General features: G+C 46.4%; 1 protein-coding gene across 1 annotated transcript; it reads left to right on the forward strand.

Annotated features, from left to right (window-relative positions):
- The first annotated feature begins 13,628 nt into the window (after window positions 1-13,628).
- On the forward strand, window positions 13,629-15,746 carry LOC126160090 (trichohyalin-like). The gene has a single exon (XM_049916883.1). The coding sequence runs from the start codon at window positions 13,629-13,631 to the stop codon at window positions 15,744-15,746; it is 2,118 nt and encodes a 705-aa protein (XP_049772840.1).
- The last annotated feature ends 4,660 nt before the right edge of the window (window positions 15,747-20,406 follow it).

A 20,406-nucleotide genomic window follows, 5' to 3' on the forward strand; every position in this document is an offset into this window, starting at 1 on the left:
TCCTCACCCCACTGATCCGTAGTAGGAACCTGGACGGAAGGGCAGGGACAGAAGAGCGTGAAGCTCTGCAATCTGCCAGCCATGGCTCTTTCAGGCATTGACTGATGTCAGCACTTGTACTGGGCAATGCCTTAGAAGGTAGGCTTCTCGCTGAACGAAGAGGCGATTGCTTCCAATGACGACTGATGAGAGTAAGGTGGAAACAGTTATCAGAAACTTCTGAATAACCAACGGTCTTTTTCCAAGTAATGTCACTATTGGACTATTGGCGTCAACATGTAAAAACTCGCCACAGAAAACATTGAATGGCACATTGCTATTAACACTTCCCCTGAAACGCATTATATGATCATTTCCTCTAGAACTTCTGTTAATAAAATGTCGACAACGTGTATTACGTTTCAGGAAAATAACGCCATTTTATTACGATTTAACTTCACTAGCAATAATGTTCGGCACCCACTGTCATACAACATGGTAGCCAAACAGTAAATACGCCAAAGGTGATATTTGAGCTGATGTGCTGACTTTGTACTCAGTTTGAATGACAACGTCACTACTGTGCCAGCAGCCATATAGCCACTGAACAGGCACTAGCGCGACAAAAGCTGACTAAAACAAGCATGCGGCGGTGAACTGTGTATCGAAACCTGGAAGCTTTCCCTGCTGTGAACACAGGATGAAAACCGAGGTAAGCGGCCAACCTAGAAACTAAACACACAGGAACACCTTTAAGGGGGGTAAGACGTGAAACGGGCCGACTTGGAGGAGGAGAGGCACCACAGAACATTTTAATTTACACTGTCTATACTGTTACAAATAAATTCATAAAATTTGTTAGCATGACCAGGAAGGATGCAGGATTCACATTCATAGCAGAGGATGTTCAAAAACATAACAAAACATTTTTTTTACATGTGACATTTTATCATTTTTTCACTTGGTAACAGCAGCATTTGTTGCTGTGGGTACACTTATCTTCATAAGTAAGAGAGATTCTTCGATGAACTTTGCACAGCACACAAACCATACTGACAGGTGTATGAAACTTTAATTTCATGAATCTGTTAAAACTGTGGTAAAACTTGAGATAATTAACCATAAAATTCGAATTTTCTCTAAACATGAAGTTTAAAACGTAACAACCCATTCGTTTTCCATGGATTAAGTAAGTTCTAGAGTTTCATACACCTGTAAATATGGTTTGTAAGCTGTGCGAAGTTCATCGACGCATCTCTGACTTATGAAGAAAAGTGTACCTATAGCAACAAATGTGGCCGACAGTAAGTGAAATAAATCATGAAATTTCACATTTAAAAAATATTTTTTCGTGTTTTTGAACGTCCACTGCTATGAGTGTGAATCCAGAATCCTTACTGGTCATGCTCACAAAGTTTTAGGAATTTATTTGTATAAGTATAGACAGTGCAAATTAATGTGCCTTGTGGTTCTTCTCCTCCTAGAATTCGGCCCATTCGACGTCCTACCCCCCTTAACTAAATACGCACTGTTGTGTGTAGACAAAACAGCCTAGAAACAATGCGAGGAAGCCGAAAGGCACGGGCTTAAACTCACGCAGGCTGGCTGAGGTCTGAAACAGGATACGTAATGAATGCTATAAAGAAAAGTACGTAGCTTCTGGAATACTTAACTTTAATCCACATTTGTAGAACATCGCTCTTGATGATACATTAATAGAATCTCAATATTAATTGAATACGGCGCCTTGCTAGGTCGTAGCAAATGTAGCTGAAGGGTATACTAACTATCGTCTCGGCAAATGAGAGCGTAATTCTCAGTGAACCATGGCTAGCAACGTCGGCTGTACAAGTGGGCGAGTGCTAGTACGTCTCTCTAGACCTGCCGTGTGGTGGCGCTCGGTCTGCTATTACTGACAGTGGCGACACGAGGGTCCGTCGTATACTAGCGGACCGCGGCCGATTTAAAAGCTACCACCTAGCAAGTGTGGTGTCTGGCTGTGACACCACACGCACATGTTTGTATGTCCAAGCAGAACGAGGAGGACTAAGAAAGGTTCATGAAAAACAGACAGGAGTATCGTTTCTTGCACCCAGCTACAACAGCAGCAGAACTCAAGCCTAACACACACACCCGCTGGCAAAAGTGCATTAAACACAATCAACGAAGTAAGAAAGAAAACCATGATGTAAATACCGTAGTCGGACGGTGGCCAACGCCCTACCCCATAGACATGTTGACCTGTGTCGATACTGAACTAATACGAATACTCCATGAGAGTAATGAATCTCGCACCAAGTAGCAACAGGCAACAACGTAACCACATGCGTACACTTTCCTTGAATGTATCCCCATAGTGAACAAAATTACGTCGTGTTCACGAAGCATGCGGCCAGACTGTACACTTCCTCGAACACGTTCAAAAATGGTTCAAATGGCTCTGAGCACTATGGGACTCAACTGCTGTGGTCATAAGTCCCCTAGAACTTAGAACTACTTAAACCTAACTAACCTAACGACAGCACACAACACCCAGGCATCACGAGGCAGAGAAAATCCCTGACCCCGCCGGGAATCGAACCCGGGAACCCGGGCGTGGGAAGCGAGAACGCTACCGCACGACCACGAGATGCGGGCCCCTCGAACACGTCCGTCACGTAACATGTCCTCCGGTAGCCCCTACAGAGACACACTACCGAGGAGTAATTCAAACAACAGTGAGGCAGCCGGTCTTTACTAAGGCAACCACATTCTCCCATAGTCGTCAGATTGTACAAATTAAACAGGCAAGAATTAATCCTTTTCAACTCCACAACGAAGCGAAAACTTCACTGACGAGCAGTATACACACCAGTACACTCATACTACGGTGTTCTTGGTGATTACGGCGATATTTCCGTAGCATTCCGCAAGCACGAGAATATCACAATACATTTCGTAGTGCTAACTGTGAGACACACGAATAATAACTGACTCTCCAATCTATTTGCGTGCGAAGAAAAACCGAAACGTAACGGTCCCGAATCAGCAACCACACATCATTGCGGAACCATTCTTAAGGCTCCCCGAACCTATTTCCTAATACGTGATGCCGTTTTGAACAGGATCACACACACAAATGTCACTGCGATACCTCGCCGGCATCATGTTGCCTCTTTTAAATGCAGTTAGTCGTATGAAACCTATCTCGCCAACACAACCATTGTTCATCTGAGTAATCATCGCACCGAACTACTGAGTAAAATAAACGTTTTGGTTCTTAGGAGAATACTCACTAGTATGCAGCTCCACTAGACTCCACATGGGGACGCGATGGTGATACGTCACAACAGCATCAACGTTCTACGAGGCCGACTCCGCCCTACTGCACACCAGGAGAAAAAGACTCCGCCCATGGCCACTGCCAGACTCTAATCGTGGAAACAGCCGCCAGAGAGCGTTAATTTGGCGGACAGCACCGCGGGCGGTCGGTGGCGGAATTTTGTAAGACTCTGAAGGTGGGACCAGTCAGCTCGAGGTGCAGGCAGAAGACTTAACTGAAATGCAATTCGCTCCAAAGTCGGCAATTATTAGCGCAGTAGTTGATCCCAGGACTGTCATTGTTGAAAATGAAGCTTGAGCTAGTAAGGTCTTTCGCTCAAAAAGTAGGGACCTAAGACTAATTTTCGGGAAGAAATTGTCTTAAGTAGCTTTTCTGGTATTACAGTCAGGATAATCAATGTAACTTTGTTTTCGAAAATGCACATCAAATAGATATATACACTGATCTGAAATCATGACCAGGTATGGCACGCAGTCTCACCTCTGTAATACATAACGACGTGTCATCACCTTGCTACACTGGTGACACATGAACCTACTAATTTTTGGAGTTCGGTAGGTGTACAGCTGCGTTCACAGAGACACGCCCAGTTGCAGGCGGCTGGTCATCTGCCTGCATTTTGTCTCCGACTCTTCGCATAGAACGGCACGCGACCAGAATGCTGCCTGTTTCGGGGAAATTGAAGAGGAAGCCATTCCATTACTCCATCATGTGTGAACACGCAGCTTTACCGTTTTGTGAAAAATGTTGTGGGGAAGTATGATTTTTGAACCGAGTAATTGCCACGTGACACTGAAGGCCTCTATGTTTCACTGTTTTCTCACGTTTGTCCGCTAATAAGACATAATTATGGGGTAAAGTAAAGTAAATTCTCCCATGGTATATATCGTATCGTATCTGCGCAATCCACGACATTGTCAGCGATCACGTAACATTACATAGGAGCTACATCCAGCGATTTAAAATCTCAGTTGTGTTCCTGTTTCACTCCTTGACTGTCACATTAGCTGAGAGTCATATGCAATGTCAATTATATTGTGGTTACAATCCTCGGCTGATCGGCTCGAAGGGCAACGTGTTTTATCCTACAAATGGATGCTATCTCGAAGGCTATTGACTGCGAAGGTCTACGCTCACGGATCTTTTGTGGAAGTTATTTTCGCATTGATATACATTTAACACATTAAAAGGGGAGAGCACTGCGAGAACCGGAGAAGACTTGGAAGGAGGCCTGGCGAAACAGTTTCTGAGGCCTATGAAACAAAGAACCAGCAATTAGTGAGAACACCCAATAGGAAGTAGCTGAGGCGCAGAAATCCGACTTGAATCAACATGGGAAAGGAATTTTAGTGACGCATCAGCTCTTACTGTCTTATGCTCAATAACTCCACAATGAGAACGACACGTAGGGCAAGAGCATCTAAGAAGCAAAGTTAAGAAAGACAGGACCGATATGCTTGTGAAGGAGCAGCCGCCAGGGCCCTGTGCTCTAAATGAGGACAGGAAGCAATGCCATTTTCTCGTTACAGGTTCTGAAGAGTCACGAAATCTGGATGTGACAAAACAATCAGATAACCCTTGACTATCATTACCGCAACGGTAGTGTCTACGTGGTGAAGCTGCGGAGTGACTGCTGTGTAAAGTATTTTCACCCCTGAGATCTTAAGATCCTAGTGAATATTGCACCGATAGCTGAACTCATCTGAGCAAAATTGACATTAGACATTGGAACATAATGTCACCATGTAATGGACGTAATTTTGTTAAGCCTACTCACACGTCGACTAATCCAGAATAATAGGATGACGGTGACGGAGGCCACATTGTGTGTCTTCATGGTGGTTTCTTCATTTATCTAAAACATAGGACGAAACAAGATTTTATTCTGCCTTGTATTTAAGAGAAAATTGAAAAAATAATAGGATCCCCAACAAATTAGACAGCATCATCATGCGAAATTCACAGATGCCTTTGCGTTTATCAAGGTGTGTTAGAAGAGACAGATGACCCAATGAAAAGTGACACCTACCTATTAAGTATGAAACGAATAGGAAGTGAATCACGCTGAACATCATCTGATAGTGTAGATGTATATGCTTTATGCGTCAAATTGTATGCATCATATTTATCTTATCTGTCAATGAGACATGATATGATATCAAATATATAGTCAAACACCATGGTCTTTCCACAAAGTGAAATATCACGTACACAAGGCAGCTGGCTAGTTACTAACAGTTGGATTCAAACTAACCTAACAGCTACCAATAGCGCAGTGCAAAAGGGCGTTCTCGTACAGGTTCCCCACCGCGAGCTTACGAAAACCGTTCCCTACAGAGACCGCGGGTCGATGCAAAAGATCTCACTCAGTAATGGAACGCTGCAGGAAAAAGGAAAAGAGTACATGCGCTACCCATGTATTTTTGGCCTATTTACCCGCAACTGTCTGGCTCAATATTGCTCGTAAAATTGTTTTCATAATTATTCTTAAGAGAACGCATGAAGTTGCAGAAGATGGTAGAAGTATTTCTTTACACGAACTATTTCCCGAGATATTACAGCTCAAAATGGCCAAAAATTCATGTTGGCCCGGCGCGAGTCGTATTCAGTCGAGAAATATTCATCCAGTGAGGGTTGAGTAGCGCGATCCAGTCCGGTCCCAGAGGCGGCTCCGAGAGACAGGCACGCAGGCTACGGTGCCTCAGCGCGCCTGGCACGCAGGCCACGGTGCCTCAGCGCGCCTGGCAGGTGGTGCGCTTTCAGCAGTCAAATAGTTAAAAAGAATTAGGGTCTCCACCGATAGTTGCCGTGCATGTTGGAGGGCCCGCCTACGCTCTTTGGTGGCCTCAGACATTTCCGGCGACCACCAAGGCACAGTTTTACGCATTGGGCACTTGCAAGAAAGAGGAACCGCACGTTTTGCAGCTGATACCATCGACACAGTAACCTGCTCTACCACCAAATTAATAGCGCAATCTGCGGGAGTGTCAACAGTGGCAGCATATGTGAAAGCCAACCACTCGGTGCTATTAAGGGTCCATCGCGGCACGTGCAGATGTGTGACGCTGGGGTTGTTACAGGAAGATCGCAAGGTGGTCACTACCACACAAATGGTCATGAACCCTTGAATGGATGGACGGTGAAAGTCCTGGGCTGCAAAGCGAGGTCAGTGGCCGAATAAGTGCCATGAACCAAAATGGAATGTGTGGGGTCTCTTGTATTTAAGAGGCAGAGGTCGAGCTGAAAAACAAGATTCTCGGCATCCCTACCCCACCCAGTAGTCATGACGCCACCCCACAAAGTGTTATGGGCGTTCAAGTCCCCCAAAAGTAGGAGGTGGGGGGATATGGGAATTCAGAGCAGCGAATTCATCAAGAGGTAGTCCACCATCCAGAGGAAGGTAGACGTTGTAGACGGTAATATCCATTGTCGTCCATATGCGCACATTTACAGCCTCTAAAGCTGTATGAAGAGGCACTGATTCAGAAAAACGGAGGTATGGACATACAGACATACGCCACCTGACGCCCTATTACCATGAGTTCAATTTTTATAAAACTCCTGATAACCACGAAATGCAGGGGGTTTCCACTGCTTGGAACCACGTTTCTTGGAGGGCAATACAGCAAGGAGGTGTTGATCTCAAAATCTTCTGATTTCAGCCAAGTGGTACAAAAAACCGCTGCAAGTCCATTTGAGGAAGTAGTCGTGATTAGGCTGGTAACACATGAAGCTCTCAAGGAGGCAGGTTACGACTCAGGGTCACCTGCTGCCACCAATTGAGTACGTGTGCAGGTGACATCCATTGTGTCTGAGAGTCCAGCGATAGCTAGGAACTCAGCAGATGCCAGAAACTCTGCCTAATCCTCAGACACAGAGCTTGTAGCGAGCGGTGGGATGGGTGAGACACGAAGGTTGGGATTCTTGGGTGCCGCCTTCATTTTCGGTTTCTCCCAATTTTCCTTTGGTGCTTCCAGCTGGGAGGGCTTCACTGTGTCAGTTTCAGCGACTGAGGAGGTCCTTAAAGCCCTATGACCAACCACCTGTGGTTGCTTCAGCCACTGGCATGTGTCGACTTTTCCACCAGTGAGAACCCAGGAACGGAGAGACCCAAGGGTGCAGGTGCAACAGGGAGGTCAGTGCTCCCCCACCATCAAGGGGGGCAGGTGGAGTCCGATAGCTCCGAAAGCCTAATGTACGCACTGAAACTGGAGAGGACTGAACCACTGTCGCAGTGGCGGTGTAGGTAGATGTCATCTGTGCAGGATGGAGTGTGTCATATTTATTCTTAGCCTCAGTGTAGGTCAGTCGGTCCAGGGTCTTGTATTCCATTACCTTCCATTCTTTCTGTAAAATCTTACAGTCCAGTGAGGAAGGGGAATGGTGTTCTCCACAGTTAACTCAGATGGGACGCAGGGCACAAGGAGTATTGGGATGTGAAAGACATCCCCTATCTCAAAGCATGATGCTGGAAGTACATCAGGATGACATCTGCCCGAACTTCTAGCATTTAAAAAACTGCATCGGCCGAGGGACATATGGCTTCACATCACAGCAGTAAAGCATCACCTTCTCCTTTCCGGATAATGCATCACCATAAAAAGCCAAAATGAAGTTACCAGTGGCTACCTGTTTATCCCTTGAACCGGATTAGCCCGCCAGACGAAGTGAACACCATGTCGTTTTAGGTTGTCAGACTGCAAAGGAAGATCCTGTGGTATATAACACCCGGGACCATGTTTAAACTGTAATGGTGCATGATGGTAACTGAAACATCCCGCAACTTGTCACAAGCGAGCAACCTCCGATCTGGGCAGAGAATGCCGTTTTGATAGTAACTGATCCAGTGCACATTTTGGACAGGCCCTTCACCTCCCCAAACCTGTCCTCTAAATGCTCCACAAAGAACAGGGGCTTTGTTGACATAAATGCGTCGCCATCAACCTGCGTACAGTCGAGGTACCAGGGTGAAAAACATTCGCTGCTATCTTTAGCAATGCATTCCTCCCATGGAGTGCCAAGGGAGGGGAATGATCTTTGATCGTATTTCCTGCCGTAGATGTTAGGCCTTGATCGCTTAGAGACTGCTGCTGGCTGTCCACCAGCAAGCGATGATGTACCACACTTCATTGCAGATCGTCTGTACTGGTGTCACCCACTCCGACAAAGGTCTCTCCCCACAGGTGCCACCCAGACAAAGTAAGGGACAGCTGGCAGGATGGCCCTTGCTTTGAGTCCTGATGCTCCAGGAATAGTCATCTGCTCCTTTGCATACGTGGGGATTTAACGGCGCAGGCATCAGTGTTGCGATCCCTGTGTTTTCAGGGGCTACAACCTACAAGGTACATGGCTGCCCACCACAACAGACTTGCTAGCGTGCTTAATATTAGGTGCAACGAAGTCCATGGTCTTCGTCTGCGCAGAAAGCGACACTGCACAGTGCCTGGCAGAAATCGCACCCAGGGGTGTACCAATCCCAAGAGATGGAGAACGAGCAGGACTGCAATGCAACGACGAGAAAGCTGGCTAAAGGTCTCAATGCACGATGGACACAATGCACTATGTAAGACGCCCTTCCCCAATTGTCTCGATCGTCAGAAGAATTTAGAAATATTGAGATCAAACCCGACAGGTGACCATCACAAAAAGCCAAATTTGTGGGACTCCTTTAGTCGCCTCTTAAGACAGGCAGAAATACCACAGTCATATTCCAACACCTGGACTTGCAGTGGGGTGTGAATGAGTGAACAGTCATCCAGTAATCACTTACAAAGCTATATAGTGAGGCAAAAGCTCGTACTTTCCTGTGAAGAAGTTCTTATGCCGTCTGGACCGGGCATTAAACTCAGTATCAGATATCTGAATTATATCAAGACGTCTAAACAATTCTCGTCACGCATCAGCTGCTACCTTTTTGTCATTTAGACGAGGCGTAATAGTCTAGGTGAAAGTATGTAACATCAACCCAGATTTTACAGCGACACCTGTCAAGGAAGAAACCGACTGCCTTGTGATGTAAAGGAAGACACGAAGCGAAGTATGTTTCACTTCCAAGATTCTGAGGACCTCAGGTCAGTATTCAACCTGAGTGTGACAAGTATGCCAGACTAGAATTACCTGTCATTATTTCAAAAGAATGCATTGGGTTGCAGAACGATTAGCCACAGGCCTATCTTGTGATTTTTGGAGAAGTCATGTCACATGCTGGTTCTGCCTCTATCTTAGCTTATGAGCTACGTTCTAAGGGCTATTGTGTGTGAATTTTGTGATTCAACTCCTTGCAAATGTCTAAGGAAATTGGAAATAACATAAAACCTATGAAACATACATAGGGTGAACATAATGAATGCAATGTTTCAGATGATATTCGGATATTGAAGATCCGTTGTGATTATTACCATGATCAACATCAATACGGTCATAATCTTATCCTATCCCATCGTAATTTTAATTTTTCTATCAGGCATTGTACCTGCTGTAGCTGAAATGTAGGGTCTGCATAACCATATTCAGAAATAATTATGTTTCGTATGTAAAAGAAAGTTGAGGAGTCTAACAAGTTTCAACGTAACGTGAATATAATTGAGATGCCTGTAGATATATTAAATTGAATCATTGAGTGACAGATGGCTCCATATAAACGACACGTACCTGTGTGCTATGAAAGAAAGAAGTAGATTTCACTACAGATACAAAAGATGGGGGTCATGCACATACAAATACGAAGCACGAAAATATTTGTGTGTATAGATACAGTACATAGTGATGTAAGTGATTAACGACCAACTCAAAAACCGCCGTCGTCCCTGACATAAAGAAGGGTTGGAACAATAAACGACAAATGCATTAGCGTCCCTACTAACAGGGGAAGCAAGGAGGAAGCCTCGCAGTCATCAACGGTTCACAAGGGACTTCTAGTAGAGAGATTGGCCTGCCACCGTCAGAAACCGATCCCCTACAGACGCCAGGCACCAGACGAACACTGCAGAAAACTCAGGAGCGTACGTATGCTAACTGAGATACGCGAAGTGTGACGTGGAGGAAAGGATGTTGTAAGTCTTGTGAAAAATGCAGTACACAATCAGCACCAAGTTAGGAAACATCAAAATACACTCTCCACTCAAAAGCATCACTATGTGAAGCCACCATCAAGTAATGAAATGGAACGAGATACTGCCACCTGGACAAAGTGGTCGGAATCCATCTACTTACTTACTTGAAGCCATAGAACTCTGAGGCTGCGTTAGAAATAGATACAGCGGATGGCAACCAGCAGTCAAAGTGATTTTCAGGAGTTGCTGCGCGACGTACGAATAGCAATATTACCCATGAATTCCAAGAGGAACACACTTTACCCTGCAGCTCATGTTCCATTTTAGTTTGGAGCCATGTGCACTTGGCACACCTGAGTTAAGCTCGGAATGTCTCAGTGAGGAGACTAAGCACCAACAGCCAGCGTATATTTTCAAGATGTACATGCATTAAACAACAGCTGAAAGATAACCTATGGATACCACAGTATGTCAGGAATAAGAAGCATTGGAAATGTGCTTAGAAACCTGGCTAGGTTGCTCCTGTGCTCTTCGCACATCTAAAACATGAATAAAACAACTAAGGACGTAGTTGCACCATATGAGCATATAGCGATCATAAGCAGACACTCAGTCATTCTTAACACTCCCTGAATATTTATTCAACTGTATAAATGCTATCAAGTCTAACAAGAACAACCACCGTTTACATCAAGCGCTCTGTTTCACATAGGCGTGATGGAATAACTGCATATTCCTGTACGTATAGGCAGTTCCCAAGCGAGTATTCTACACATAGCATTTGTTCTCTATTGCCCCACTCAGCCAAAAAAGTTATGATTAGGAGATAAAAACGTTTACATATATATCAAGTAGTATCGCAGGGTCTCTCTACGTCTGAAGTAGACATTCAGCACCAGTGAATACGTGTAGAAGACAAATTCGTTCAAATTGATTTTAAGAAATTCAACTGAACTTGAAAAAATACACGGGGATTAACGTACAGCAACGAGCAAGCATTACTAATGAGGTGTGCTTAAGAAAGGGCCAACACCTGCCTGGTTGTAACATTTTCTCTACGTATCTGGGACAGTATCACGTTACTTGCTGTAAAATACTTTAAGAATATGTTATTTCTTAACTTAGAAATCTCGACCGAGCCAAACGTACCAACAGCATTTTTGTAAAAGATAACTCGAGTGATCTAAACGGAAAGAGCAGAATCCGGCAGAGCTACAGACGACCGTCTCCAAAGCGCCGCGAAGATCAAGTTACTTACATTTAAGACAGTTGTCGATTTCTTAGTAATGAAGAATGAGTATTTTAACTGCGTTTTGACCCCTTGAAACCTAAAATCAAATTTCAACTGCACTTCTGACCTGAGGCATCTAGTGATCGGCATAGAACAGTAATACACTTGGGAACTCAGCTTCCAACATCAGTCCATCAAACACTCACGTCAACAAACTCATGCAACACATTATGTAATATTTCGCTCACCAATTAAATAGCCGTACTTAAGGCAGAAACTGCTCTTACCGAGCGTTGCAGCCTTCGGCTGTAGTAGTCTACTTGTGCAACTGTCACATTGTTTTAGATCCGAGTGGAATACAAATATATGTAATTTAAAGTGAAGTATCTAGAACATGCAATACGGGCAGCACAAAATCACTCAAATCATTGACCGGCAGACTCAAGAGAAATACCAAGGCTCAGAAGCGTCGATACACAGTGCAGTGCGAGTGCGACACGATGCAGGGAACTTACGAGAACTGTCGTTTTATGAGAAAATAAGAGCCAAATTATGAAGTATTAAGAGCACTGAAATCTAAGCCCCAGAATAGAAACTAAAGTCACATCTGTAGCAAAATGAGAAAGAACTTCCTTATACCACTGAACGCTAGGAACACATCAGGACGAAGTTAATGACAAAGTAAACCGAGATAATCACTTATGACTCACGTAATACATACGAATTACGGATGTATTACGGGAAATAATACCCCTCGTATTAAATTGAAGTATCACGTTAGCATTTCATCAAATGTCTACTTCACAAGAACTGAGATATGATGAAACTAAATTGGCCAAAAAGAGGTACGAGACAGTAGCACACCACTGAAATATCCCGCTTGAGTACGTTTTAAATTTTGCGAACGTTTTTGCTTTTCATTCACATGAATACTAATGATGTCATTGAAGGGAAGTTGATCCATGTCTATTATCAAGAGAGCAAATCTGAGCTGAGTCTCTATTCAAAAGTGAAAGACAGCTACCGTAACTTTCCCTAACTGTCTCGAATTCGGTTTACGAATAATTTATAGACTTACGAACAGAACATTTTCACCTTTCGCTATAAACATAGTAGGGTACATCAGTGGTGTGAGCAAACAGAACGACATTCGATAGTAAATTATGTTAGTGAACCGTATTTGAAGTTATCCCTGGAACATATTCAGAATGTGCCATAACGTGTACATATTTCCATCAGTATTTTCCTCCAATTAAGCGTCAGGATAGCCGAGAGCGTTAATACGCTGTTTCCTCGACTCTGTTGGCACGCCAGCCCCGAATCGAATCCTCCAATCGGATTGACGGCGAGGCCCGGTACGCCGGCCAGCTTGGATGTGATTTTTCAGCGGTTTTTCACATCCCACTAGGTTTTTTTTTGTGGTTTTAGGGCGCAAAACTGCTATGGTCATTAGCGCCCAGCCCGTGACTTAAGACAGTAAAAAACCGAAATTGAAACCAACAGCAATGGGAACAAACTCATAAAAGTGGAGAAACTAAAAGTAGAAAGAATGCTTAAAAATCCAATACAGACAGGGGGTGGTTGTCCCCCAAAAAAAAACATCAACTGACTGACGTCATTTCAGTGTCACTAATAAACTGGAGAACGCGGTCGGCTGAGCGCCTGTCATCTGCTAAAATCGACGATAGATCAGGCGATAGCTGTAGACGGGAGCGTAACGGATTATAATAGGGGCATTCTATTAAAAGGTGTCTGACCGTCCACGCCTGAGAGCAGTGGGGACAGAGTGGGGGAGGATCGCCGCTTAAAAGATGTCGATGGCTAAAAAGACAGTGCCCTATCCGGAGTCTAGCTAAAATTACCTCCTCCCGACGACGCGTTCGGGAGGAAGAGGTCCAAGCGCAAGGAAGGGCTTTCACTTCCCGCAATTTATTACGAGGAAGTGTTGACCAATGCGCATGCCATAAATGAGCAATGAGACGAAGGCAATGAGACGAAGGCAATGAGACGAAGGCAATGAGACGAAGGCAATGAGACGAAGGCAATGAGACGAAGGCAAGGAGACGAAGGCAAGGAGACGAAGGCAAGGAGACGAAGGCAAGGAGACGAAGGCAAGGAGACGAAGGCAAGGAGACGAAGGCAAGGAGACGAAGGCAAGGAGACGAAGGCAAGGAGACGAAGGCAAGGAGACGAAGGCAAGGAGACGAAGGCAAGGAGACGAAGGCAAGGAGACGAAGGCAAGGAGACGAAGGCAAGGAGACGAAGGCAAGGAGACGAAGGCAAGGAGACGAAGGCAAGGAGACGAAGGCAAGGAGACGAAGGCAAGGAGACGAAGGCAAGGAGACGAAGGCAAGGAGACGAAGGCAAGGAGACGAAGGCAAGGAGACGAAGGCAAGGAGACGAAGGCAAGGAGACGAAGGCAAGGAGACGAAGGCAAGGAGACGAAGGCAAGGAGACGAAGGCAAGGAGACGAAGGCAAGGAGACGAAGGCAAGGAGACGAAGGCAAGGAGACGAAGGCAAGGAGACGAAGGCAAGGAGACGAAGGCAAGGAGACGAAGGCAAGGAGACGAAGGCAAGGAGACGAAGGCAAGGAGACGAAGGCAAGGAGACGAAGGCAAGGAGACGAAGGCAAGGAGACGAAGGCAAGGAGACGAAGGCAAGGAGACGAAGGCAAGGAGACGAAGGCAAGGAGACGAAGGCAAGGAGACGAAGGCAAGGAGACGAAGGCAAGGAGACGAAGGCAAGGAGACGAAGGCAAGGAGACGAAGGCAAGGAGACGAAGGCAAGGAGACGAAGGCAAGGAGACGAAGGCAAGGAGACGAAGGCAAGGAGACGAAGGCAAGGAGACGAAGGCAAGGAGACGAAGGCAAGGAGACGAAGGCAAGGAGACGAAGGCAAGGAGACGAAGGCAAGGAGACGAAGGCAAGGAGACGAAGGCAAGGAGACGAAGGCAAGGAGACGAAGGCAAGGAGACGAAGGCAAGGAGACGAAGGCAAGGAGACGAAGGCAAGGAGACGAAGGCAAGGAGACGAAGGCAAGGAGACGAAGGCAAGGAGACGAAGGCAAGGAGACGAAGGCAAGGAGACGAAGGCAAGGAGACGAAGGCAAGGAGACGAAGGCAAGGAGACGAAGGCAAGGAGACGAAGGCAAGGAGACGAAGGCAAGGAGACGAAGGCAAGGAGACGAAGGCAAGGAGACGAAGGCAAGGAGACGAAGGCAAGGAGACGAAGGCAAGGAGACGAAGGCAAGGAGACGAAGGCAAGGAGACGAAGGCAAGGAGACGAAGGCAAGGAGACGAAGGCAAGGAGACGAAGGCAAGGAGACGAAGGCAAGGAGACGAAGGCAAGGAGACGAAGGCAAGGAGACGAAGGCAAGGAGACGAAGGCAAGGAGACGAAGGCAAGGAGACGAAGGCAAGGAGACGAAGGCAAGGAGACGAAGGCAAGGAGACGAAGGCAAGGAGACGAAGGCAAGGAGACGAAGGCAAGGAGACGAAGGCAAGGAGACGAAGGCAAGGAGACGAAGGCAAGGAGACGAAGGCAAGGAGACGAAGGCAAGGAGACGAAGGCAAGGAGACGAAGGCAAGGAGACGAAGGCAAGGAGACGAAGGCAAGGAGACGAAGGCAAGGAGACGAAGGCAAGGAGACGAAGGCAAGGAGACGAAGGCAAGGAGACGAAGGCAAGGAGACGAAGGCAAGGAGACGAAGGCAAGGAGACGAAGGCAAGGAGACGAAGGCAAGGAGACGAAGGCAAGGAGACGAAGGCAAGGAGACGAAGGCAAGGAGACGAAGGCAAGGAGACGAAGGCAAGGAGACGAAGGCAAGGAGACGAAGGCAAGGAGACGAAGGCAAGGAGACGAAGGCAAGGAGACGAAGGCAAGGAGACGAAGGCAAGGAGACGAAGGCAAGGAGACGAAGGCAAGGAGACGAAGGCAAGGAGACGAAGGCAAGGAGACGAAGGCAAGGAGACGAAGGCAAGGAGACGAAGGCAAGGAGACGAAGGCAAGGAGACGAAGGCAAGGAGACGAAGGCAAGGAGACGAAGGCAAGGAGACGAAGGCAAGGAGACGAAGGCAAGGAGACGAAGGCAAGGAGACGAAGGCAAGGAGACGAAGGCAAGGAGACGAAGGCAAGGAGACGAAGGCAAGGAGACGAAGGCAATGAGACGAAGGCAATGAGACGAAGGCAATGAGACGAAGGCAATGAGACGAAGGCAATGAGACGAAGGCAATGAGACGAAGGCAATGAGACGAAGGCAAGGAGACGAAGGCAAGGAGACGAAGGCAATGAGACGAAGGCAATGAGACGAAGGCAATGAGACGAAGGCAATGAGACGAAGGCAATGAGACGAAGGCAATGAGACGAAGGCAATGAGACGAAGGCAATGAGACGAAGGCAATGAGACGAAGGCAATGAGACGAAGGCAATGAGACGAAGGCAATGAGACGAAGGCAATGAGACGAAGGCAATGAGACGAAGGCAATGAGACGAAGGCAATGAGACGAAGGCAATGAGACGAAGGCAATGAGACGAAGGCAATGAGACGAAGGCAATGAGACGAAGGCAATGAGAAGGCAATGAGACGAAGGCAATGAGAAGGCAAGGAGACGAAGGCAATGAGAAGGCAAGGAGACGAAGGCAATGAGAAGGCAAGGAGACGAAGGCAATGAGAAGGCAAGGAGACGAAGGCAATGAGAAGGCAAGGAGACGAAGGCAATGAGAAGGCAAGGAGACGAAGGCAATGAGAAGGCAAGGAGACGAAGGCAATGAGAAGGCAAGGAGACGAAGGCAATGAGAAGGCAAGGAGACGAAGGCAATGAGAAGGCAAGGAGACGAAGGCAATGAGAAGGCAAGGAGACGAAGGCAATGAGAAGGCAAGGAGACGAAGGCAATGAGAAGGCAAGGAGACGAAGGCAATGAGAAGGCAAGGAGACGAAGGCAATGAGAAGGCAAGGAGACGAAGGCAATGAGAAGGCAAGGAGACGAAGGCAATGAGAAGGCAAGGAGACGAAGGCAATGAGAAGGCAAGGAGACGAAGGCAATGAGAAGGCAAGGAGACGAAGGCAATGAGAAGGCAAGGAGACGAAGGCAATGAGAAGGCAAGGAGACGAAGGCAATGAGAAGGCAAGGAGACGAAGGCAATGAGAAGGCAAGGAGACGAAGGCAATGAGAAGGCAAGGAGACGAAGGCAATGAGAAGGCAAGGAGACGAAGGCAATGAGAAGGCAAGGAGACGAAGGCAATGAGAAGGCAAGGAGACGAAGGCAATGAGAAGGCAAGGAGACGAAGGCAATGAGAAGGCAAGGAGACGAAGGCAATGAGAAGGCAAGGAGACGAAGGCAATGAGAAGGCAAGGAGACGAAGGCAATGAGAAGGCAAGGAGACGAAGGCAATGAGAAGGCAAGGAGACGAAGGCAATGAGAAGGCAAGGAGACGAAGGCAATGAGAAGGCAAGGAGACGAAGGCAATGAGAAGGCAAGGAGACGAAGGCAATGAGAAGGCAAGGAGACGAAGGCAATGAGAAGGCAAGGAGACGAAGGCAATGAGAAGGCAAGGAGACGAAGGCAATGAGAAGGCAAGGAGACGAAGGCAATGAGAAGGCAAGGAGACGAAGGCAATGAGAAGGCAAGGAGACGAAGGCAATGAGAAGGCAAGGAGACGAAGGCAATGAGAAGGCAAGGAGACGAAGGCAATGAGAAGGCAAGGAGACGAAGGCAATGAGAAGGCAAGGAGACGAAGGCAATGAGAAGGCAAGGAGACGAAGGCAATGAGAAGGCAAGGAGACGAAGGCAATGAGAAGGCAAGGAGACGAAGGCAATGAGAAGGCAAGGAGACGAAGGCAATGAGAAGGCAAGGAGACGAAGGCAATGAGAAGGCAAGGAGATTTCGCAGGGGAAAGAGTAAGAAAGACAGTGAGGTGGGAAAGAGTAAGGAAGACAGTGAGGTGGGAAAGAGTAAGGAAGACAGTGAGGTGGGAAAGAGTAAGGAAGACAGTGAGGTGGGAAAGAGTAAGGAAGACAGTGAGGTGGGAAAGAGTAAGGAAGACAGTGAGGTGGGAAAGAGTAAGGAAGACAGTGAGGTGGGAAAGAGTAAGGAAGACAGTGAGGTGGGAAAGAGTAAGGAAGACAGTGAGGTGGGAAAGAGTAAGGAAGACAGTGAGGTGGGAAAGAGTAAGGAAGACAGTGAGGTGGGAAAGAGTAAGGAAGACAGTGAGGTGGGAAAGAGTAAGGAAGATAGTGAGGTGGGAAAGAGTAAGGAAGACAGTGAGGTGGGGAAGAGTAAGGATGACAGAGGTGGAGAAGAGCAAAGAAAGGAACCAACAAAGGGAAGGAAGAAACGAGAAGTGAAAAACCAAAAAGACCACAATTATAGGTCGTGGAACCGTCCGTCTCCGGACGCAGTCGCTAACTACCCCCGTGAGGGGGATGGACTCCTTTTAGTCGCCTCTTACGACAGGCAGGAATACCTCAGGCCTATTCTAATCCCGGACCCGCAGGGGGAACGAGCACTCCGTGTAACATGGTGGAAACGACGTTCAACGTTTGGTGACGCATACAGCGTGAAAGATCACGTGGTAAGACGACAATATCAAATGGGCGTTTACCACACGAAGGAATGCTATCTGTAAGAAAAGCTCCATCAGGCTATCCGACTAGGAGTGTCCTTATCCTAAAGAGGGTAATGCATTAAGTATACCTACTTACCTAGAAGTCAAGCTATTTCAAGTGGCAAGGAAGAGACATCAGCATTGCACAGACAACCTGCAGTCGACAGTCGTTCTCAGTAACGGCTGTTGGAAAATGTACGCATTCCGTTCACTCACGAATTCTAATATTTCAAAGGAAGAGGACGAAACCTAAATTGAGGAAAACAGTGATGCTGTTATTTTTTAGCGCTATGTGTGATCGTTTTTGCAGCTTGCGTAGCTGACCTTGCTAAAATCAGTTTCTCGGTTGATGAAATGAGCGACTTGAATACTAGCTACATTGACAGCACTGCTCCTTGCTGCAAGAAGCAGTGATGCTGATGCAAGTTATGACGTTGCAACTGACGAATATATTCAGCGGTGAATAATATTTATAGGTAAATTGGTGAAAGTTAAGAAACATTCCTGTCAGAGAGGACAATGTTGATTTGGAAGAGTGGCTAAGGGAGCAGCACCTGTATTCTTGGAATAACGCCAGACAGCAATTAGTGAGAACCGACAGCACCCAAAACCTGAGGTAGCAGACACCTCAATATGTATAGGTAATTCCAGAGATGGATCAGTTATTACCCCCTACAACCAAGCACTGGACATGTGTGAAAGGTGTCGGCTATGATCATACCAAACGTGGAAGAGGTTGTGCCAGCAATGCCTATGGTGGAATTGGAGTCACTGTCCTGTGACGTAAACGAGGACAGGAAACAAAGATTCCTGAAGCAAGTGTTTTAGGAGCTGAGACCATTACGAATCCTGAATATTGCAAGAAGACCGGAGTAGCATGAACTGTCACTACCCCACCATATTGACCTACATGGTGAAGCCGTAATTGTCCGCTCTTTTTAGTATTATGACGGCAGACACAAATGACTTGTAGCGAAAGTTTTGACTGTCACCTATCATCTTTTGAGGAGTCAACTCCAACACAAGAAAGTCATAATCTGATGGAAAAAGGATAAGCTCCAGACTTTCAACATGATCTTCTGGCTGTGTGTGCCAATATTACACCCTCCGTTCGCTCAAATGAAACAGTAAAAACGCACAATAATAATCACCAGCATGGAGGTTGAAAGCAGCATCACATGGCGTCATCTTTTGATTCACACCAGTTGCTTTCAGAGCAGTTAGCAATACATCTTTTAAAAGAAGATCATACGCTTGGCGTGCTTCCCTAGCACTTTTTTTCAACACCATGAATAAACCGCCATGAAGCCAAGGTCATTGTTAGTATCCACCATCATCCCACGATTCGAAACCAGGTAATAACTATATTGGATCATACTGGCAGCGAGAGAATATTTGGACTGAAGCTTGCTTTCAGGAGATACAATCGAATTCGAAGATTATTGCGGCAGCTACGTAACAGAAGTTCCAGGTAATGGTAGGCTCCCACGAAAATAATCAAGTTCCACCGTGATCTGATTCTCGTTAACAGGCTTTTTCTTCTCGTAGGTTGTGTTTACGACTATGAGAGAACTCAAAAGATACACAGACCATCCAAGTTGGAAACAAAAAAAGAGGAATGACGCCAAACATCAGCTGACAGAACGGGTAGGAGACCAAGTACATTACAGTTTGAGGCATAGATAACCTAAATATGTGAGATCAGTGAGGCGTGATGACTTCATGAAGTACCAACTCAACCACCCACATCATCTCGAGGCATTAGGAAGGAGAGAACTATTCACGTCCAAGCGTTGAAGCTACCCGGTAATAGTCGAATTCATACGAACCTTCTCACAGGTATCGTCAATGAACCAGGTAATTCCCCAAAAGAGCATGACATGCCACCAGGAGACACCATTCCCTGCAAAGAGCAATGGAGAAAACACTACTAATCGGAAGAATACCGTAGAAAAGCAGTAAGTATACGTCTGTTGTCAGTGAGAGATACATTATGTGTGACATGGAGGAAGTAACGTTCAAAATCTTGTGACAAATACGGCGAACATGCATAATCATTTTGGAGTTAAGGAATCAAACGACTACCTTCGAAGAAAAGAAGCAGTATGGAAGCAGTTGTAACAGAGACCGAAACGGTCGAGAAGTGGCCGGTAACGAAGCGCGGCGGGAGCAAACACAGAGAGGCCCGCGAACAAACGAACGGAAAAGACGGACCCGA

This window comes from Schistocerca cancellata, chromosome 2, assembly GCF_023864275.1.
Source record: "Schistocerca cancellata isolate TAMUIC-IGC-003103 chromosome 2, iqSchCanc2.1, whole genome shotgun sequence".
Lineage (NCBI taxonomy): Eukaryota > Metazoa > Arthropoda > Insecta > Orthoptera > Acrididae > Schistocerca > Schistocerca cancellata.

What these genes read in the sequence shown, in the direction of transcription:
- LOC126160090 (XM_049916883.1), top strand. Translation starts at nt 13,629, where the DNA reads ATGAGACGAAGGCAAGGAGACGAAGGCAAGGAGACGAAGGCAAGGAGA.